Source organism: Zeugodacus cucurbitae, chromosome 4 (genome assembly GCF_028554725.1).
Source record: "Zeugodacus cucurbitae isolate PBARC_wt_2022May chromosome 4, idZeuCucr1.2, whole genome shotgun sequence".
In the NCBI taxonomy this organism is placed as follows: domain Eukaryota; kingdom Metazoa; phylum Arthropoda; class Insecta; order Diptera; family Tephritidae; genus Zeugodacus; species Zeugodacus cucurbitae.
Genome location: NC_071669.1, coordinates 8,859,833 through 8,879,348, shown reverse-complemented (window position 1 = coordinate 8,879,348; position 19,516 = coordinate 8,859,833). Strand labels below are relative to the sequence as shown.

The 19,516-nt window shown below is 35.4% G+C and overlaps 1 protein-coding gene across 3 annotated transcripts in view; it reads left to right on the top strand.

The window, feature by feature from the left end:
• Window positions 1-19,516, top strand: part of LOC105210728 (uncharacterized) — a 256,763-nt gene that overhangs the window by 177,403 nt on the left and 59,844 nt on the right. For all 3 annotated transcript variants that reach the window (XM_054228975.1, XM_054228976.1, XM_054228974.1), the window contains one exon: window positions 15,575-17,135. In XM_054228975.1, the coding sequence (XP_054084950.1) occupies window positions 16,520-17,135 (616 nt within the window). In that variant the 5' untranslated portion in view covers window positions 15,575-16,519. The remainder of the gene's footprint in view (window positions 1-15,574; window positions 17,136-19,516) is intronic.

The following is a 19,516-nucleotide window of genomic DNA, read 5'->3' as shown; positions in this document are numbered from 1 at the left end:
TAGTGTCAGTCGATATTTAGGATTCCGGATGATGTCGAACGTTACAGGTGCTCTCAAATAATTTTGAACGATGTCAGACAATATTTTAGCCTTTTCACACAGGTGCTAATTGATCAATTAACCGTTTCTGCTCGATTAAAACGCTGATTAATATTGATTTACCATACAAAATAAAAAATATATATTGAATTTAAATTGAATTTTAATCGACTTGAAAATGAAATGCAACTCTGCGACACAGACCGTATTTGTAATTATATACGTACTTTGTCTGCGATTGACTGTTCACGCTACACGTCGGTAGATGTCGCTGCTGAAAATAAATAAAAAATAGCAATCAGCTGATGAAACTTGCTTCTTCTTCTTATGAAAAGCTAAAACAAAAATGTATAACAGCTGATCGATTACCGAGTAGCCGGCAGTGTAAAGTGCAACAACTGGTTTCTCAATTAAAATTTTAATTGTTCAATTAATTTGGCTGTGTGAAAATGCTATTTGATATCAAGTTATCCAATTAACCAAAATTTAACCACATAAACTATTCCTCTGAGTTTTCTCCTCTCCTCTCTGAGCAACTCAAGTATATAAGAAGAAGTTCATGTATCATGAAAATTGCAAATATCACTTCATTTTGGTTAAAAATTGTGTAACACTTCAAATATTTGTTTTGGAAAATATCTTCTAAGTTAATGAAAATCAAATTGACAGTGCTAAATAAGTGAATTTAGAGATATGTGTAAGCAAATATTTATTGCTGAAGCAGAAAGCATCAAGCACTTTAGTGCAGCTTAAGCTTAAGCAACCAACCGTGCTTGTCTTTCGATATACTTTTGAAACAAAAATATATTTATGTGAAAACTCATATGCAAATATTTGTCATTCTGTGTCAAATTTAAAAGACATCAAAATCCATGTGGGAAGGCATACAGTTATACAAAGTTCGGCAGCAAATATTTGGTTGATTAACCCTGTTGGAATAAATACGAGATTAGATTTATTGATATTTTCATGAAACTGATGACAAATGTTTATTGTTTTTTCTTTAAGCTTTCTTTTAAGTGCTTATAAAGATTCTAAGAAAGCAGTGGACCAAGTACGTAAATATCTATATCCATGCCTAAAGTCAAGTTTAATTTGTTTTGGTAATGTCTGCTGTCTCTCTTGGCCGCCTACCTCTCTAAGATCTCTTTCCTATTTGAGGCTAGTATCGTTTTTCAAAAGATCGACTTTATAAGAGCTCTTTGGATTATTGCATGTATGACTGTAAGGTCGCTCTTGTTACGGATTGATAGCAGAATGTTACAGATACTCTTGGAACCTGTTCTGCTATAGTTCCCAATACTAGAAGAGATATTTCGTGGCTACTTTACCTTTAGGACAGAGCAATTGTTTTGGAGGGTTATGTCGTGGAAATGTTCTTCGTCTCCTCATGGATTTATCAGATATCGTGAGCTGTTGTGCTACTTTTTGGAACCATTAAGAGGTCAGGAATGCTTAGGGACCTTAGTACCACCTCAGCGAGCTTTGGACTATTGCATATAAGACATATTTTTTGGACAGATTATTCATCTCTTAATTGATTCGCCAGCTTTCATGAATGGCTTTGATTCTTATGGATCCATAAAGAGACCACGCATGCTTGGTGGACTTAGTACCACCTCAGCGACTATTGGACTATTCCCTCCCTCTGTTCCCTCTGGTTAGGGATGATTTTTTTATACTCTCGCAACCTGTTGCACAGAGTATCATAGTTTTGTTCACATAACGGTTGTTTGTGTCACCAAGAAATATAAGAGTTAGATATGGGGTTATATATACATAAATGATCAGGATGACGAGTAGATTTGAAATCCGGATGTCTGTCCGTCCGTCTGTCCGTCTGTCCGTGCAAGCGATAACTTGAGTAAAAATTAAGATATCTTAATGAAACTTGGAACACATGTTCCTTGGCACCCTGAGGAGGTTGCTTTCGAAAATGGGCAAAATCGGTCCACTGCCACGCCCACAAAATGGAGGAAACCGAAAACCTATACAGTGTCATAACTAAGCCATAAATAAAGTTATGAAAATGAAATTTGGAACATAGGATTCCATTAGGGAGGGGCACATTTGGATGTAATTTCTTTGGAAAAGTGGGCGTGACCCCGCCCAAAATAGGTTTTTTGTATATAACTCGCAAACCAATAAAGCTATATAAGCCAAACTTTCTGCAGTCGTTTCTTTTAGCCATTTCCTTATACAGTCCAAAAATGAAAGAAATCGGATAATAACCACGCCCACCTCCCATACAAAGGTTAGGTTGAAAATTACTAAAAGTGGGTTAACTCCCTAACGAAAAACGTCAGAAACACCAAATTTTACATAAGAAAAGGCAGAAGAAAGCTGCACTGAGATTTTTTTACAAAATGGAAAATGGGCGTGGCGTCGCCCACTTATGGGTCAAAAACCATATCTCAAGAACTATTCGACTGATTTCAATGAAATTCGGTACATAACACTTTCTTGACACCCTGATGACACGGGTGGAATATGGGCGAAATCGGTTCACAACTACGTCTACTTCCCATATAACCCAATTTTGAATTCCATCTGATTCGTTCACTTTATAATGTATTCATAAGGAACCAATGAAGCTAGCGGAATAAAACTTTACACAAATACTGTATTTGAGCTGTGACATCACTTGTGGAAAAATTGTCAAAATAGAACCATGACTTTTCAAGGCCCCTGATATCAAACATGAAGAACTCAGTGCCTAAGGTTAATTTTTCACCGAAAATATAGGTAAATCCCTCAGATATTTTAATGTAATTCATTTCCTCTGAATTTTTTTCTTATAACAGTTTCTCTCTGTACCTGAAATGGTAAAAATTGGGTCATAACTTCCCCCAGATCCCATATACCTAATTATAAGTAATATTAAATTAAGTGAGCGTATAGTCTTCGATACGTTGTATCTTGATGGTGAAAACGAGTGAAATCGGTTTAGGAATTACCTCAGTCCCCATATACTATTTATGATGATTTTCGTTATTCTATTGAACTTTATGCCGAATATATGGGTCGAATTGTGTTGTCTTTATAAAATTACATCAATAAATTGCGAGAGTATAAAATGTTCGGTTACACCCGAACTTAGCCCTTCCTTACTTGTTTTTAATTATATTGGAATTTACAAGGATTTCATTTGGTTAATAGTATCTCTACGACGATCTAACTCTGTTTGGATCGGTAAGTTAAAAGTAGATGGTTCGGTCCGGTTCGGTTCGATTTTTGAGTCTTGCAAGTGATAGAACCTGGATATATGAGCGATCAAGTATTGGCAATTCAAATGCATTTCCTTAAGATCTACGGAGGATATTATATATTGTTGAAACGACAACACAGAAGCTTTTTGGTCGTGAAAGCTTTCTAAAGATCTTCTGTAAAGAATTTTATAAAGAAGCAGATGAAAAATAGCCTTACCATTTCCTTAAGTTCTACAACATAGGAGCTTTTTCGTTGTCTAAAGCTCTTCTATGAAGAGCGTTTTCATTTCCTTAAGTTCTACGGGGATATATTGTTGAAAACACAACACAGAACAACTTCTGTAAATAAGCAGAAAAAAATAGCTTTTCCATTTCCTTAAGTTCTACGGGGATATATTGTTGAAACCACAACACACGAGCTTTTTGGTCGTGAAAGCTTTCTAAAGCTCTTCTGTAAAGAAGCAGAAGAAAAATAGTTTTTCCACCTCTTTAAGTTCAACGGGAATATATTGTTGAAACCACAACACACGAGCTTTTTGGTCGTGAAAGCTTTCTAAAGCTCTTCTGTAAAGAAGCAGAAGAAAAATAGCTTTTCCACCTCTTTAAGTTCAACGGGAATATATTGTTGAAACTACTACACAGAAGCTTTTTCTTTGTGAAAGCTTTCTAAAGATCTTCTGTAAAGAAGCAGTAGAAAAATAGCCTTTCCATTTCCTTAAGTTCTACGGGGATATGTTGTTGAAACCACAACACAGAACCTTTTTCGTTGTGAAAGCTTTCGAAAACTTTCTTGTAAAGAATTCGAAGAAAAATAGCCTTTTCATTTCCTTAAGTTCTACGGGGATATATTGTTGAAACCACAACACAGAAGCTTTTTGGTTGTGAAAGCTCTTCTGTAAAGAAGCAGAAGAGGAATAGCCTTTCCATTTTCTTAAGATATTCGGATATATATTGTGGAAACCACAACTCAAAGCTTTTTTCGTTATGAAAGCTGTCGAAAGCTCTTCTATAAAGAAGCATAAGAAGGAGAGCTTTAGATAACTTCAAAGCATAACTTCACCTAACAACTTAAATTAGTCCCAGAGGGTTAATTGCTTTGTAGTTAGATGGCATAAAATAAAATTGGAATAATCCAATCAACAACTAACCATGATATATTTGCATGAATATATAAAATAACAATAACAAAAACATAGCTCCTTTAAAACTAAAGCGCATAAAATAAATAAATCCAGCAAGTAAACAATAGAGACAACCAACGACGACACACAAGCATACCTCAAGCTACATGTATGCTTTTCACAAATCATATAATTCGCACACGTGCATAAATAACTTGAAGCACAAAGCAAACGAAAACACACATGCATGCCTGCATAATCCCCATAATCCCCTTAGGTGCATTCAATCCGCATTGCTTTCACCTCTGCTGCGGCGCTGCTCAGCTCTGGCATGCTCAAGTGCCATATCCAATTCCATTGTGCATTTCTTGGCAATCTCACACACATTTGTTAAACATCATGCTTACACAATTGTTTGGTCAGTTTTTGATTTACTTAACAATTTCGTTTGCACTTGTGGAATCTGTGTGACATGCCATATAAACATCGTCGCTCTCGCTTTGCATATAACATAGAAAGTATGTGTGTGTTGGTGTGTTGGCCGTTTTGTTTAACAACTGAATTTATAACCACTTGGAATTAAAATGTCAATAGATATCAATTTTTCAATTGACCATAAATAATTTAATACAAACTGGTGATTTTTTTCTTGTTTTTGCACACATACACCGAGTAAAACATGATTAATTGTGTGAAAACTGTATTGCTTCGGCTGAAGTGGCAAAAAAAAGTGATTTTATTTAAATTGTTCATTGTGACACTTTGTCAGCAATATATACATACATACATACATATATATCTATATACATATCTATATGTGCAGTTATGTGTCGCTGTGTTTGCTTTTAGTAATTTGCTAGTGCAAACAATTGAGTGTTGTAATATAAAAATTAATGATTGTTAAATTGAGTTAATAAAATTAAAAATAAAAATAAAAAATAAGTGAAATGAAAAAGATTGAATGAGTGCTTGGCAAATGAAATTGCTACATTTAAGTGACAATTTATTTGCAATAATTTTAAGTGATTTCGTTTATCAATTTATTTATAAGTGGCAGTGCATTTCTTCTACAGTAGGAAGCTTTTGCGAGTGGGAAAATAATAAAATGAAAATAATGAAACGAGTTGTTTAAAATATAAGTGATTTCGTTCAAAATCTAGAAAATTAATAAATATTAAAATTTTCAAACAAACTAATTAAAACTAAAATTTCGCAATCAATCAACTACAAGAAAATTAGCAAATTTTAACAAATGACATGAAGGATATCGAATAAAACAAATGCTTCTTGATACTCATGAAAGTATGAAATTTCGAAATTATTCTAAATTTTGGAGAACTAGAAATGCTCAGTCTACAGCGATTTCATATTCTAAGTGCTCAAAAAATGTGTGTAAGATGAAGTATGAAACCTTTCGATTGTTCTAGTGTAGAATGATTCCTGTTTGTCGGCAGTTTTTACCTACAGAGCGAACAGTCTATAATTCTCACTTCAATTGACTGCGAAAACGACGAAAGAATATAAATATGAGGTCTGTATGTGATTTTTTGATAATTTTGTATTTTTTACTACTAAATTATGGGTTATAATGGGTGATCCAAGTTGAGGTAGTTGTTTCAATAGCATTTTTTTGACAGATCACGCGTGAGTCGGGTCAAGCTGTCATGTTCTTTTTGTTCAGTATTGTTTGGCATTTAATCATGGAGAGACTTACGCCTGAATAATCGTTTACAAATTGTTCAAATTTATTACGAAAATTTACGTTATATAAAGAATGCGTTTCACGCGCTTCGCTCAATTTATGGTTACCGTAATTGGTCTACCCAGGGTACTATTCGCAACACCATCACCCATCATGAGACCCAGCTTTCATTATTGGATAATATACGACCCAATAGATCACGTCCTAACTGAGAGCGTACACGAAGACCGTCGAGAGTCGATTCGGCGCCGTTCGCAGCAACTCAGACTGACGTATGGAACGACTTGACGCATTTTATGTCGAGATCTTAAATTCAAAACTTACAAAATATAACTTGTGAAAGAAGTAAAGACCTTCCCATCACTTAGCTCTATGGGCTCTTGAAAAGTTCCAAGAAGATCCGACATTTTCGAGCCAAATTGAGAGAAACAGATTCAAGAGCTGCTATTTCATCCAGAAAAATAACGGTTTGGTGTGTTTTGTGAACCGGTGGAATAATCGGTCCAATTTTTTTAAAAAATTAGGACGGTAAAAACATCGGCGATCGTGATCGCGCCATCATAATCGACTATTTGATGCCTGAAATTGATGCTAGTGTTCTCGGCAACACTTGGTTTGAACAAGAAGGTGCCACTTCCCAGACATCGCATCAATAAATGATTTTATTGAGAGAACACTGCGGTGAGCAGTTAATTTCACATTTTGGGCCACCAAGATCGTGTAATATCAAACCGTTAGACTTTTTCCTGAGGGGATGTGAGGACAATCTCGTTTCGATTACGGTCTCGGAAATGCTCGAACGAGTCATCGAAAATTTGACTCAAATAATGGATTCATGATATAACTCTTAACCTGAAAAAAAAAAAAATTTCGCCAAAAAAATGTTTACCTTAAATTTATCAACTGATTCTAGTTAATTTGGGCGCGGTGAATTCAAATCTGTAATCAGTTTGTCTCTATCAGCTCTAGTTGCTTTTCTATACCCTCCACTTATTTTTTCAGGTCATAAGTTAAGTTCAAAGAAGCAAAATTTTGTTTTAATTTTGTCGGGCTGTATAATATTTAAAAAATAAATGCCAAAATGTTCTTGCAATTATCATTTGCATTCTCCAATAAATTTGAATTTTTGTTGTTTTTTCTTTAAAAAAGTGGTGAACCTCGAAATGGTTCACCCTTTACATGCACTAGACCAAGACAAGATTTATACAAAACTCAAGCTAATGATGTGGATTTAATTTGGAGGTTACTTCAAAGATTCCATAGCAGAGTAGAGCTCAGTGCCTGGTATGGAGAAAACAGTTTAGTTGCTTACGAAGATTTAAGCATATTTTCTGACCATTCTAATATAGCAAGACAAACATTTTCCTTTTCATTAATGAAACTAATTTATATGAAGAATATTTCGTATTATAAGAGATGTCATTTGAATTATGAAATGTTTTAGTTTAAAGGCAACCTAAAATCTGCAGCTCTCCACTTGTTGATTAAAGTCAATATACATGTTTATGAAATTAATCAAAATGGAAATTCTAGCATTTTGCGGGACCCATTGCACTTATTTGCTAACAATTTCATAATATCGAATATTTGGTACCAGTATTTGGCTTTGTAGCCATTCAAAACTATATTGTAAGTTTGATATGAACGCCACCAATGTTTGCTTAACACTGCATAGCATCTCAAGTGCAAGCTTTAACATGAAATGCCAGCTTTCTCATCTCTATACCTTGCATATAATGCGCTTACAACGTTATGCTCATGCAACCAAATCTCATATAATCCAAACACAAGTAGGTGCACAAACAAACTTAAGGTCAACAGTTAGTCAAATCTATTGAACGCTAATGTTATACAATTAACCGCAATTGCAACGACAAGAACAACTTCAAACGGCTTTGCAACAGTTGAGAAACTATTATCTATTAGACAGTCTGCTATAGTCTCAACTAGGCGTAGATCACATAAAGCAATCGACTTGGCTTAATATGCTTGAAGTTTGAAGTGCAGCAACACGAACTCCAGCCAACTAATGGCCAAATAAATAGACAAAGCAGCTACAATTGTTTAATATGCTTGTATGTGATGTGTGTTTGTTTGTGTTATACTGGTTTACAGTTACTACATAATGATTGACTGTGCATTAGTTGGAGCAGTAGACTAAGTCATTATGCATTAATATTACTTGATATTTGTAGACAAAGGCGGCAAGTAACTAACGTACTTTGGAAAATCGGCAAACACATGTATATATTAATTGAAAAGCACTTGTGGGTGTGTGTTTGTATGTGTGTGTTTATATAATTTGATTGGCTGTTTGTATTTATTAATGCTATTTGCTTTAATGGTCAAAACTTTACAGACTTCGGAAAAGCAGTTGAACTTATACTACACTTCACTTCACTGCTTACACCGAAAAGTTCATTCACACAAACACACATACATAATACACATCCATTTCCGTTCGCTTCGTACACACACTTGTGCTGGACGTACAGGGCGTATGATGAATGGCTGTATAAGCAGCGAACGCCGGCGACCAGTCGACATTTATGCATATTACAAATTACGCTGAGGCACAAGCAAAACTATATAACAATAATAAAAACAACAACAAAAACAATAACAACAACAATATCATCCATCACAACAACTATGTACGATTACACGGCACTTTAGTTGTTGAACGAGTACGCTGCGTAGAATGAGCGTTAAATTAATGAAATTGCAGGCGATTTCAATTTTACGCCACTGCGAAGCGTACTAACTGTAAATGATAGCATATTCATATACATATGCTCACATATATATTATATATACATATGTATATGTATAGCGCATAAAGCCAACAAACAGGCACTGACCGACCGACAATCTACTGACACACAGAGCTGATAAAACGCAAGCAAAACGAGAGCCAAGCAGCCATGTATGCTGTGCTGTGTCTGTCTGTATGTGTGTGCTAGCGCAGACAGCAGCAGGAAATGAATGAATTTCAGTTTTCTGTAATTAATTTGTAAATATTGTATTTTGGTCCAAGTGGGACAAGGCGTTATTACATGGCAACCGAAAGAGTTGGTTGTTATTACTATTTTTGTTATATTTTATTTTTTCACTTTTTTTGGCTTGTTTCTCGTTCATGCGTTGGCCGGTCATCAGCAGCAGGCAAAAGGACAAGTCAAATTGGGTACAAATGTACGATGTATACATATATATATATATATATATGTATGTGGAAAAAATTATGTTGTGAGTCTGACACAGCATAACTTGGTGTTAGTTGGATAAATCCGGGTTTCCGAAAAAAGAAATTTCGAAAATTATTTTTTTTTTTAAGTTCGAATAAAAATTTTAATAAATTTTGTACCATTTTTAATAATAATTTTATAAAAAATATTCTGACATACTTCTCTGCATTTAAACCTATTTACCTTTAAAAAAAGTTTTACTTCTGAAAAAATATTATTTTCAAGCATCTCAAGGTTTAAAATGCTGATTTGAGGTATGAAAGTTCATTTTGAGTTACAAATTTTCTGTATCCCTCTTCTCGACATTATTTCAAAATCGCTTAAGCCAAAGCTAAAGCTCAAAATGTTATAAATACTGAAAAATTACCTCTCAGTCTCTTCATTAAAAAACAAACTTCATGTAGACTTCATTCAAGAGCACACAAGCCTGATAATATGATGTCTCCTTAATTATTGCGTTGATGTTAAGCTTCTAAATTCAGTTAAGTATTGCGAAAGACCCTTATAGCGTTTTCAGACAGCAGCTAATTGATCAATTAACCGACCTCTGCTCGATTAAAACGCTTATTAAGATCGATTTACCATACAAAATCAAAAGCTACATTAATTTTTAATTGAATCTTAATCGACTTGAAAATCAAATGCAACTCTGCGTCAAAGATGTACGATATACGTTCTTGGTCTGCGATTGGCTGAATATTTTTGATAAAAAAAGCTACGGTAGATGTCGCTGCGAAGAATATCAATCAGCTGATGAAATTTACCAACTTCTTATAAAAAGCAAAAACAAAAATGTATAACAGCTGATCGTTTATTGAGTAGCCGGCAGTATAAAAAGCAAAAAGGGGTTTCTCAATAAAATTTAATTTATTAATTTGGTTGTCTAAACGCTATTAAAGTGTCTCTTTGTAGCTTAGCATAATATGCTTTGATTTGACAGATTGTGGTAACTACAGCTAAAGCGACATCTGGCGGACGAATAGCTTTTCACTAGATCGCTGATTGGTTTAATACAAGGAGAGCCTCAGGTTAATAGATTTTATATTTTTGTAATATATTATATTACATATAAATGGTGAACCATTTCGAGGTTCCCAACTTTTTTAACAAAAAACATAGTAAATTCAATATTAATGGAGAGTGTTTACTATCATTTGAATGAACATTTTTTGACATTTATTTTTTTAAAGATTATCTCTTTCAAACGTTGGCTGAGGCTACATTTCAGATGGTCCATTCGTTGAGTCCAATTATCGATGACTCGTTCGAACATTTCGACTGGTAACTGGCGAATGATACGCGTGATGTTCTGCTCCAAGGCACTGTACTGAATCGAAGTGGTATTGTCCGCATAGACTTTAGACTTTACATATTCCCACAGGAAAAAGTCTAACGGTGTGATGTCACATGATCTTGATGGCCAATCGACCGTCCCAAAGCCTGAAATTATCTGTTCAAGCAAGTGTACTCTCAATAAATCCATTGATTGATGCGATGTGTGGGAAGTGGCGCCGTCTAGTTGAAATCAAATGTCACCGAGATCAGGAGCTTCAATTGCAGGCATCAAATAGTCGATTGTCATGACGCGATAACGGTCGTCATTATCGGTCATTTTTTCCACGGGTAATTTCTGAAGAAATATAGATGATTCCACCGGCCCACAAACCACACCAAACCATTGGTTTTATGGTTGAAATGGCAGTTCTTGAATCTCTTCAGGTTGCTCTTCGTCCCAAGTGCGGCAATTTTGCTTTTTTACAAACCCATTGAGCCAGAAATGAACCTCATCGCTGAACAGAATTTAATTCGAAAACGTCGGATCTTCTTGGCGGAACTTTTCAAGAGCCCACAATACGAATCACATGTGATCTGTTAAAAAAAGGCCATTGAAAAAAGTATATCTATTGGGATCACCTGTTATTTAAGCAATAAATTCTTCTTGAATATTGAAATGAAAATATGGATCTTCTTTGATTGTAAAAAGTATCTTTCTTCGTTCGTTTGTACAGATTTTTGTGATTTTTCTGCGGCAACTGTTCTGAATAAGTCACTAATGAGTACGGTAGGTGGCGCTGTGGTTCTTATATTTAAAAATTATTTATTTAGAGCCCTATTTTGTTAATTTATAAAATATTTACTCGCTGGAATCAAGTTAATTCGAAAAAGCCTTTAGAAAGTCAAGTATGTAACAACAAAGCTTATGAAGTTGAGAATTATTAGAATTCGAATTTTTCGAAAATTCAGAAACTACTCCGATAGATGGAGTCCTTCATCAAATGTTGACATTGGCAATGTTCTGCCTGCTTTAGCATTAATAAGTGTTTATTACAAAGAAACCTCAAGCTTATTCAACAACCCTCGTCTATACATATCTACCTATCTGCCTACCAGTTATTGTATTAATAATATAACCGAAAATATGAACTTCGCGTTGATTGCGCGCATGAAGGTTGTGCTTTTATTTCCCTTATTTATTTATTGTTTTTTTTTTCTTCGCTTTATTTCATCTCCAAATTGCTTGTTAAATCTCGTATTTATTTCATTTGCACGCTTGAATGGCTTTATGGCGAAATATCAATGCTTATGTGATTTGCTCCGATTACTGCCAGTTGAGTGACAAAATTACAAATAAAATTATTTAATTGCTTTAGGTGCGTTATAATTATGCAATTAAATATTACTTAGAATTCAGCAGCAAATACTTACCGTAGGCAATATCAATAGGAATACAAAAACAAAGCTTACAAAAGGAGAATAAAAGTGGAATAACAACTGTAATTTAATACGCCTCGTGTTATTAAATTATAATCAAAGATTTGTGTTGCAAACGCTTTATTTAATCGTCAGGAATTTATTTGTGCATAAACATATTTAAGATGTCTTAAAGACAGTAACTGTAAATTGGTTGTCAAATTTAATTCGAATTTAATGAATAATTGAGTTTTGTGGGCATTAAGTAAACATTGTCGTTTGCTTGCTTAACACCTAGTTATATTTTCGATTATCAGAAGCTTTAATTTTTTATTCGAAGTAGCAAGCATACTTTCAGGCGTTTTATCCAGCTATGCAAATTTCTTAGATAATCATCGCATATTTGCACTTCTCAAACGAGTAAAATAAATAATTGTTGAAGAAAAACAATTCGATTTGCATTCGTTGAATTTCAACAACAGCAGTCCGTAGAATGTTTCTCATTAATTTCATTTCATACATTTTCGACTATGCTACCTCAGTCTCAACCAACCCTACATATGTATTATACAAGTATAACATACAAATGTTTTTTTTCTACATTTCCAACGTTTTGACACAAGAAATTTCGTTTGAAACACAAAATTTCACAAAAACCCTTCGTTGAATATTTGTATCCATTTAAAGTCAGAATTCCCGGGTACTTATTTGACAGAACATATGCCATCTTACTGATTCATCTGCAAAACAGAGCAATTTATCACCAATTAGTTCTCATAAACACTGCTCCACTGTCTTCCCGAGTGACTTTTCCAACTCATTTTAATAATCTTGATATTAGAAGGCATTATTCTATAGCGGTATTAGCTATAAACGACCGAGACCCTTTATTAACATGCCTTTTTGTACCTATAAAAACCTAAGAGATTAGGGTCAAGTTCTAGATGGAACGGCAAAAAGTGAATCATTATTTTACACTACTATCCACTCGTGATCCGAATATGTTCAGTACTCCAATACCTCCTTAGTAGTTATATGCTATAGATTTCGTAGATTTTTCAGATGTGAACTTCGATTACATCGTGAGATTATTTCAAATAGCTGTATAGTCTTTTCGCATAGGATCTAATTGATCAATTTGTTAATAATATTACTATATATGTACATTAATATTACTCAACGGTAGATGTCGATGGTGGAAATAATGGCAGTGGTTATTGAAAAAATAACAATCAGCTGTTAAAACTTACCAACTTCTTATGAAAAGCAAAAACAAAAATGAATATCAGCTGGACGATTATATAGTAGCCGGCAGTGCGTAGAACAAAAACTGGTTTCTCAATTAAAAATTTAATTGATCAATTAATTTGGCTGTGCTACGAGTAAAAGGCTATTATCTTTGAAACCTTTAATGGATTCAAAGCAGCACTGTGTTAGTAAGTATAAGCCTTCTTAAGATTTCAAATGTGTCGTTATTAGTTCCAACATATGAACCGAATTTGAGAACGCAAATTTCAGAGCCTTTTGTTTTTGAAAGTAACTTCAAAGTCAAAAAGGATATGGGGATTGACTCGCTGTTCTGGGATCTTTCAAAAGGCGTCAGTTTATTATCTGGTAGATATGTAGGTGGGTAGGAGTGCATATTTTTTGGGGGGTCAATTAGCACTAGGTGCTCTTTTTTTATGCACTCATCGTAGACCTTTATATTACTGCTATCTCGTTTCATTATTCCTTTCAAACCATTTTGTGCTTTCCATGAAGCTACTTATATCCTATATGCTTTTGGTAGACATCTATTGAAGGTTTGATATCTGATGGATTCCAAGTGTGCTGTGTCGAATCTGCGATAGGGCTGGGCATTGACAGAGTAAATGGAAAATTGTTACCTATTCCCTTATAGTTCGCAGTAGTGGCAAATGTTGTAGTAGAGCGTACTCATCTTCAACGCAAGTTCTCCAAATGGTCAATGCCTCGTAATAGTAGGTGAAAGGCTGGAATTACTTTTCCTGTATCTATTTAATGAGTCTCTAGTTCTTGCCTTGCTATATCTGTTTAGTTATTTTGCATTTGTTTGTATATTTCCATCTGTCCTCACCGAATTGTTTAAATTATGTATTGAGCTCCCTCTTGATCGATACTAGCGGACATGATATTAACTCTGCCTCGAATTCGTCTAGGGAGGATCCTGTCTTTGCCAACTCGTCTGCTGTTTCTTTACCGGGAGGGAACCCAGATTAAGTCTACTTGAAGTTTGTCTTCCCGTGAGCTCAATGCCTGCTTTGAGACTGCGCTGGAATTAGTCTTTGACGACGACAGGGTCAGGCCGTCTGGCTATATGTGTATTTAGTTGCTTTATGTATCGTCTCGTAGTTATTCAATAGAGCTTCATAGGCCTTCTCTGTGCCCAGTACTTCCACTTGGAAGATGCTAGTTTGAATTTGGTAGACGGATAGAGAGATGGGAGAGGTCAAGATCATCAGACCACCATGCCTACTTCGCAGTCCATTTTGAACTCGTTGTTTTGGGCTTAGATGGTATCCTGCTCCCTTAGTCATCCATTGCCGTCTAGATAGTATCCTCACCTGGAGAAGTAACTATTGAAATCCAACTTTCGGAGAATGTAGTCAGATTTGTTATCATTTGCTTTGAGTTGGTCAGGTTCTTTCCATAGTTCTTCCGGTTCCTATTCCCTAGCTCCTTAATTCTAATAGCAGAACGTGCTGCTTGCTTATCTGGACTGTAGACATTTTTTTTAAGAGATTAAAAATGTCCTATCACCGTATTTTTTTGTGAGATTAAGCTGGATTGCTATGAAAACTAACGGTTTGCCTGTTGATTGTTGAGTCACATTTCTAGTAGGTGCTTTATCAGGCTATATACTTAACTACAGTGTGAAAATTGAACTCTAATTTACCATTGTCTACTTTTTATAACCAAAATAGTCTATTACTCACACTGTTAAGCTACTTTAAAAAACGGGTAACCATTAAGCTCTTCAGCATACCACAAGTCCGAATACTTTGGTAATGAAAAATTTCAAAATTTCTGGTACTTACATTATTTTCTTTCTACACAAGAGGCTATTATGTCTGCGTCCACTAGTTTGATGGGCAAAGACGACAGCGAGACGCTATTAAAAGAGCACTCGGTGCTCAATTAAAATTCTTTAAATTCTCTCAATGGCAGCGACATCAATACGAGTACACTTGGTAGCAGTCATTCTGAGAATTCAAGCAATTTTTTTCCAAACAATTCGTATGCTTTGTATATATTTATTATATGTGCTTACTTTGAGCTATGTATATTGACTGTAAATACATATCTCTATTTTTATTCAATCATTTCTATTGTCCTCTATTATTGCATTGCAAGGGACACGATTGAAGAAAGAAAAGAGAGTATAAAAAAAAGAAATCAGAACACTTAGCCGACAAGAAATCTACTTATTTTCGCTAATAAATTACAAATCAACTTATAAGCTTACCCATTTGATATTTATGCGTTTACATACTTACTTACTTACTTGTTTGCTTTCTTTCTTTCTTTCTATCAATATTATACTTGCAGCGAAACAACACTGACGAACGAGCTAGTGAGTTCTGGAGAGAGGAAGTGACGTGGAGGCAACTTTCGACAAAAGTTGAAGCTGCAAAGAGATTTTTGGTTATTTACGAATTTCTGTTGATTTGTTGATTTCGTGGATTGAAAGTTTGTGGCATTAGCAAATCAGGGCAGGAGACGATACGACGACACAACGAAGGCGCCGCCAACACAATTGCGAACAAGCGAACAACCAAAAAAAAGAAAGAAATAAAAAGTCAACACAATCAAAAGAAGTGATAAAATACAAGCAACAGCAGCAGCTGAAGGAAGAAGGAAGAAGGAGAAGATTGGTGAAGAGAGCAACCGAAAGAGGGAGCAAGAGAGTGGGACGAAAGCGGCGGCTTTGTGGGTGGAAAGTTTGCCCAACAAACGTGGCCGCGCCAGCAAGCAAGCAACAGTAGTTGAAATTTTTGTGGTGGCACAGCACAAACTCAATTTTAGTTGGCGTTAGCGAGATACTAGTTGCAATTGTTGTTGTTGTAGTAGTTGTAGCGGCACCAAAATCAAATAATCAAAGCAAACATTGAGGCTGTAATAACAAGACACGATCTGGTGGACCAGCTGCAGCAACAGCCGTTACAAGCCAGCATAATACTAAATGTGCTAGCAACAGCAACAGCAGTAAAGCAACAACAACAGCAGTAAAACAACAACAACAACAATTCACAGAAACTACAACAACTACACTAAAACTAACAACAATGTTGGCTAGTAAAGCCGTGCGGCAAGATGAGCAAAGACGGCAAAGATCAAAGTATTAAATAGCCAAAGCAGTTGCAGGCTTGTTGCCGAAGAATAGAAGAAGCAATTGCTGTAGTAGAAGCAGAAGAAGAAGAAGCGCAGTAAGTAGCAACACAGCAACAACAAGTCAGGCTGGTGGCTTACGCAACAAGCAAAATAAGCGTTGCAATGAAGTCGACGACGGCAGCTTGGTGGCAGACGAGAGACAAACAGACAACGAGCGCTTTTCCAGCAATAACAACAACAAAAACACGCACAACAAACAATTTGTGCAATATTAGAGCTTCAACAGCAGCAACAACAACAACAACAGCAGCAGTAGCGTCAAAGGAGCAGCGAAGGATAATGTGCACGAAGGCCGTTGAGACGCATCAGCAGCAGCAGTCGCACGAATGCACGGATGAGCAATGTGATGACAGTAGAGACAACAAAAAACAACAACAACAGCAACAACAACAACAACAAGAAGAGTTCAAACAGTTTAATGCCAATGACTGCGCGGTGGAAGATGTGCCAGCGCAACGAAACCCGAAAAAAGTATCAGCAGCACACAACAACAACAATACACTCGTGCACGAAACGATGAACCGGCAGCAGCAGCAGCAACAACAACAACAGCAGGAACAGAAACAGAAACAGCATCAACGAGGGAAAGCGCGTGACAAAAGGCAATGGCAGCAGTCAATGTGTGGCAGCGACAGTGGCTGTGGCACACGCTGTCTTCGTGCTGGAATCAAGTGGAAAATTATAATATCAACAATAATTTTGCTATTATGCCGCACAAGTGAGTACAACAACAAATGTCATACTACATACATATATATTTCCATGCACACACACATACATACATACATACAGTGGAATATAAAAGAGAAATAAAACACAATGCTCCGACTGCATAAAAGAAAAAAAAGTAAATGAAAAGGGAAAAAAATGCACAATACAAAAATAACAGCAATAAAAGCAGTAATAATAACAAAAGCATCATTCAACAACAACAACAACAACAATACCATTGCATATACTCGTATAATAATAACACACGTAATGACAGCACTTGAGCGTAATAATAAAATAATACACATGCTGCCATTTATACACTTACACACACACATACATACAAACAGACATACATATATATACATTCATAGAGGCGTATGTGCTCGTGTTGTTGCGTGTGTGCTTGTGTGTTGAAAATGCAGCTCGTAAGTTAAAGAAAACATAAGTAAATTGAGTGATGCGTTGAGTGATGGCAAAACACATATAATGTCGCACATATCGGTTAATGTATTTTGCTTGTATGCAATACAACGGTGGTGGGCATTGTGATAGGTACACTTGGATTTTTTTTTGCTACATTTTTTATTTGAAGATTTTGAAATGTCATAGATAATTTATACTTTTGTAGTTTCGTATATAGTAGATGTTCTGAATAACTTGTACGATCGTACAAGACATACTTTGAGTAAAAGTTAAAAAGACATTAAGGGGTTACATGGGTTTCGTGGGTTCAAAATATCATTTTTTGTGTTTTTTGTTTTATTAATTTCTACAAAATCTCAAAAATATTATTTCAAGTTGATCCGAATAATAGTTTCGGAGATACAGCCTTTGGAAGGTGTGCGCTCTAAGTCAAGTACTGTTGTTACTCAAAACTTTAAACACGTTTTTCTCAGTACCGTGTTTTCAAACTCGGTTGCTAAATGTTCTCGAAAACTACTCAACCGAACTACTGCTGAAATTTTGCACAGATGTTCGATATGCGATTTACTCGTGTTTGAACGAAGGATTTTTTTCAATTACAACTATTCCACACAAAAAAAATACAAAGTGTTAAGCAAATTTGACCGAAATTTTTTTTTTTATTTTTTTTTTTTGAAAAATGTCTGCCAATATTGTCCTTCCTTCGTTCAAGCACGAGTTTATGGTATTAACTAAAACACATATTTTTGGTTTTTTCATTTTGAGCGGACACACCTTTTCCGAGGGGTCTCTGGAAATGACGTCACAATGAAGGAATGGATATTTCAGATATTATTCTATAAATATGTATCTATAAGACAGAAAATAGTTTGAATTAAGTAAATATTTTTTTTACATAGAAAAAAGAATATTGAAAATAGGCTTTTTTACCCGACAAAACCCATGTAACCACTTAACAAAGTGAGGGAGATCTTGATGTTTAGGTAGATCACTTAATTTGACTCACCAAGGAAAGGTATTATAAGTGAAGGGTCGGAAGTTAATATATAGTAAGGTGACTCTATTATAACGGTATTATTTAAAACTAGCTAAATTTCTATACCTCGAGTTCATATACGGAAACTTTTGTTGCTCATTATCGGCAACTTCTCTTTCAGAGTTGCCCATTTCCTTCAGCGAGACGACCCGATTCGGCTTATTTGCATGCATTTCCGCTCATATAACTTGCCAAATTCGCTACAATTATTCATTGGCTAATCTTTACTCTTATTTAGGACGTTAAGAACAGGATCACAGGGCCCTTGGTCCTTCCTCACCACAACCTCGCCAACAAACTGCTTGTTGCTTCAATAAAAGTCTTTGCGTATGAAGAGGTACTTACTAGCAATGCTAGAAATGCCATATTGAAGAGATGGCATCCCTTCTTATTACTCGAGAATTCATACTTATAACAATTTCGGTACAGAGAAATACTTTATCTTCAAAAAGAGTAATTTGAAAGTAGACGAAGCCAGGATAGGCAGATAAACATTCGGAAATTCAGACTACTGGTATAACGCAGGCAACTTTTTTACAAATCTCACAAGCTTAAACTACACCGACGTACTTCCTACAGATTTATTTGAGTTTATTTGATTTATCTAAATATAACTGAAAGATTAATAAAGATATATTTTAACTTCTGACACCAGTCTCCACATACTATCCCGGTCAATTTCATTTGCTGAAGTCCAGACCTGGAACCTAATTTTCGACAGTTTTCAAGCATAAATCGGCCGATACTGCTGCAATTTCACATTCGTTATTCGTACGAAGTTCATCAATCGTCGCTGGCTTGTTGGTTTAGACTATAGACTAGACTTAGCCCCACAGGAAATATTCTGAAGGCGTCAAATCGCACGACTGAGGTGGTCAATTGCTGGGCCATTTCGTGAGATAACACGTTCACCAATAAATCGATTG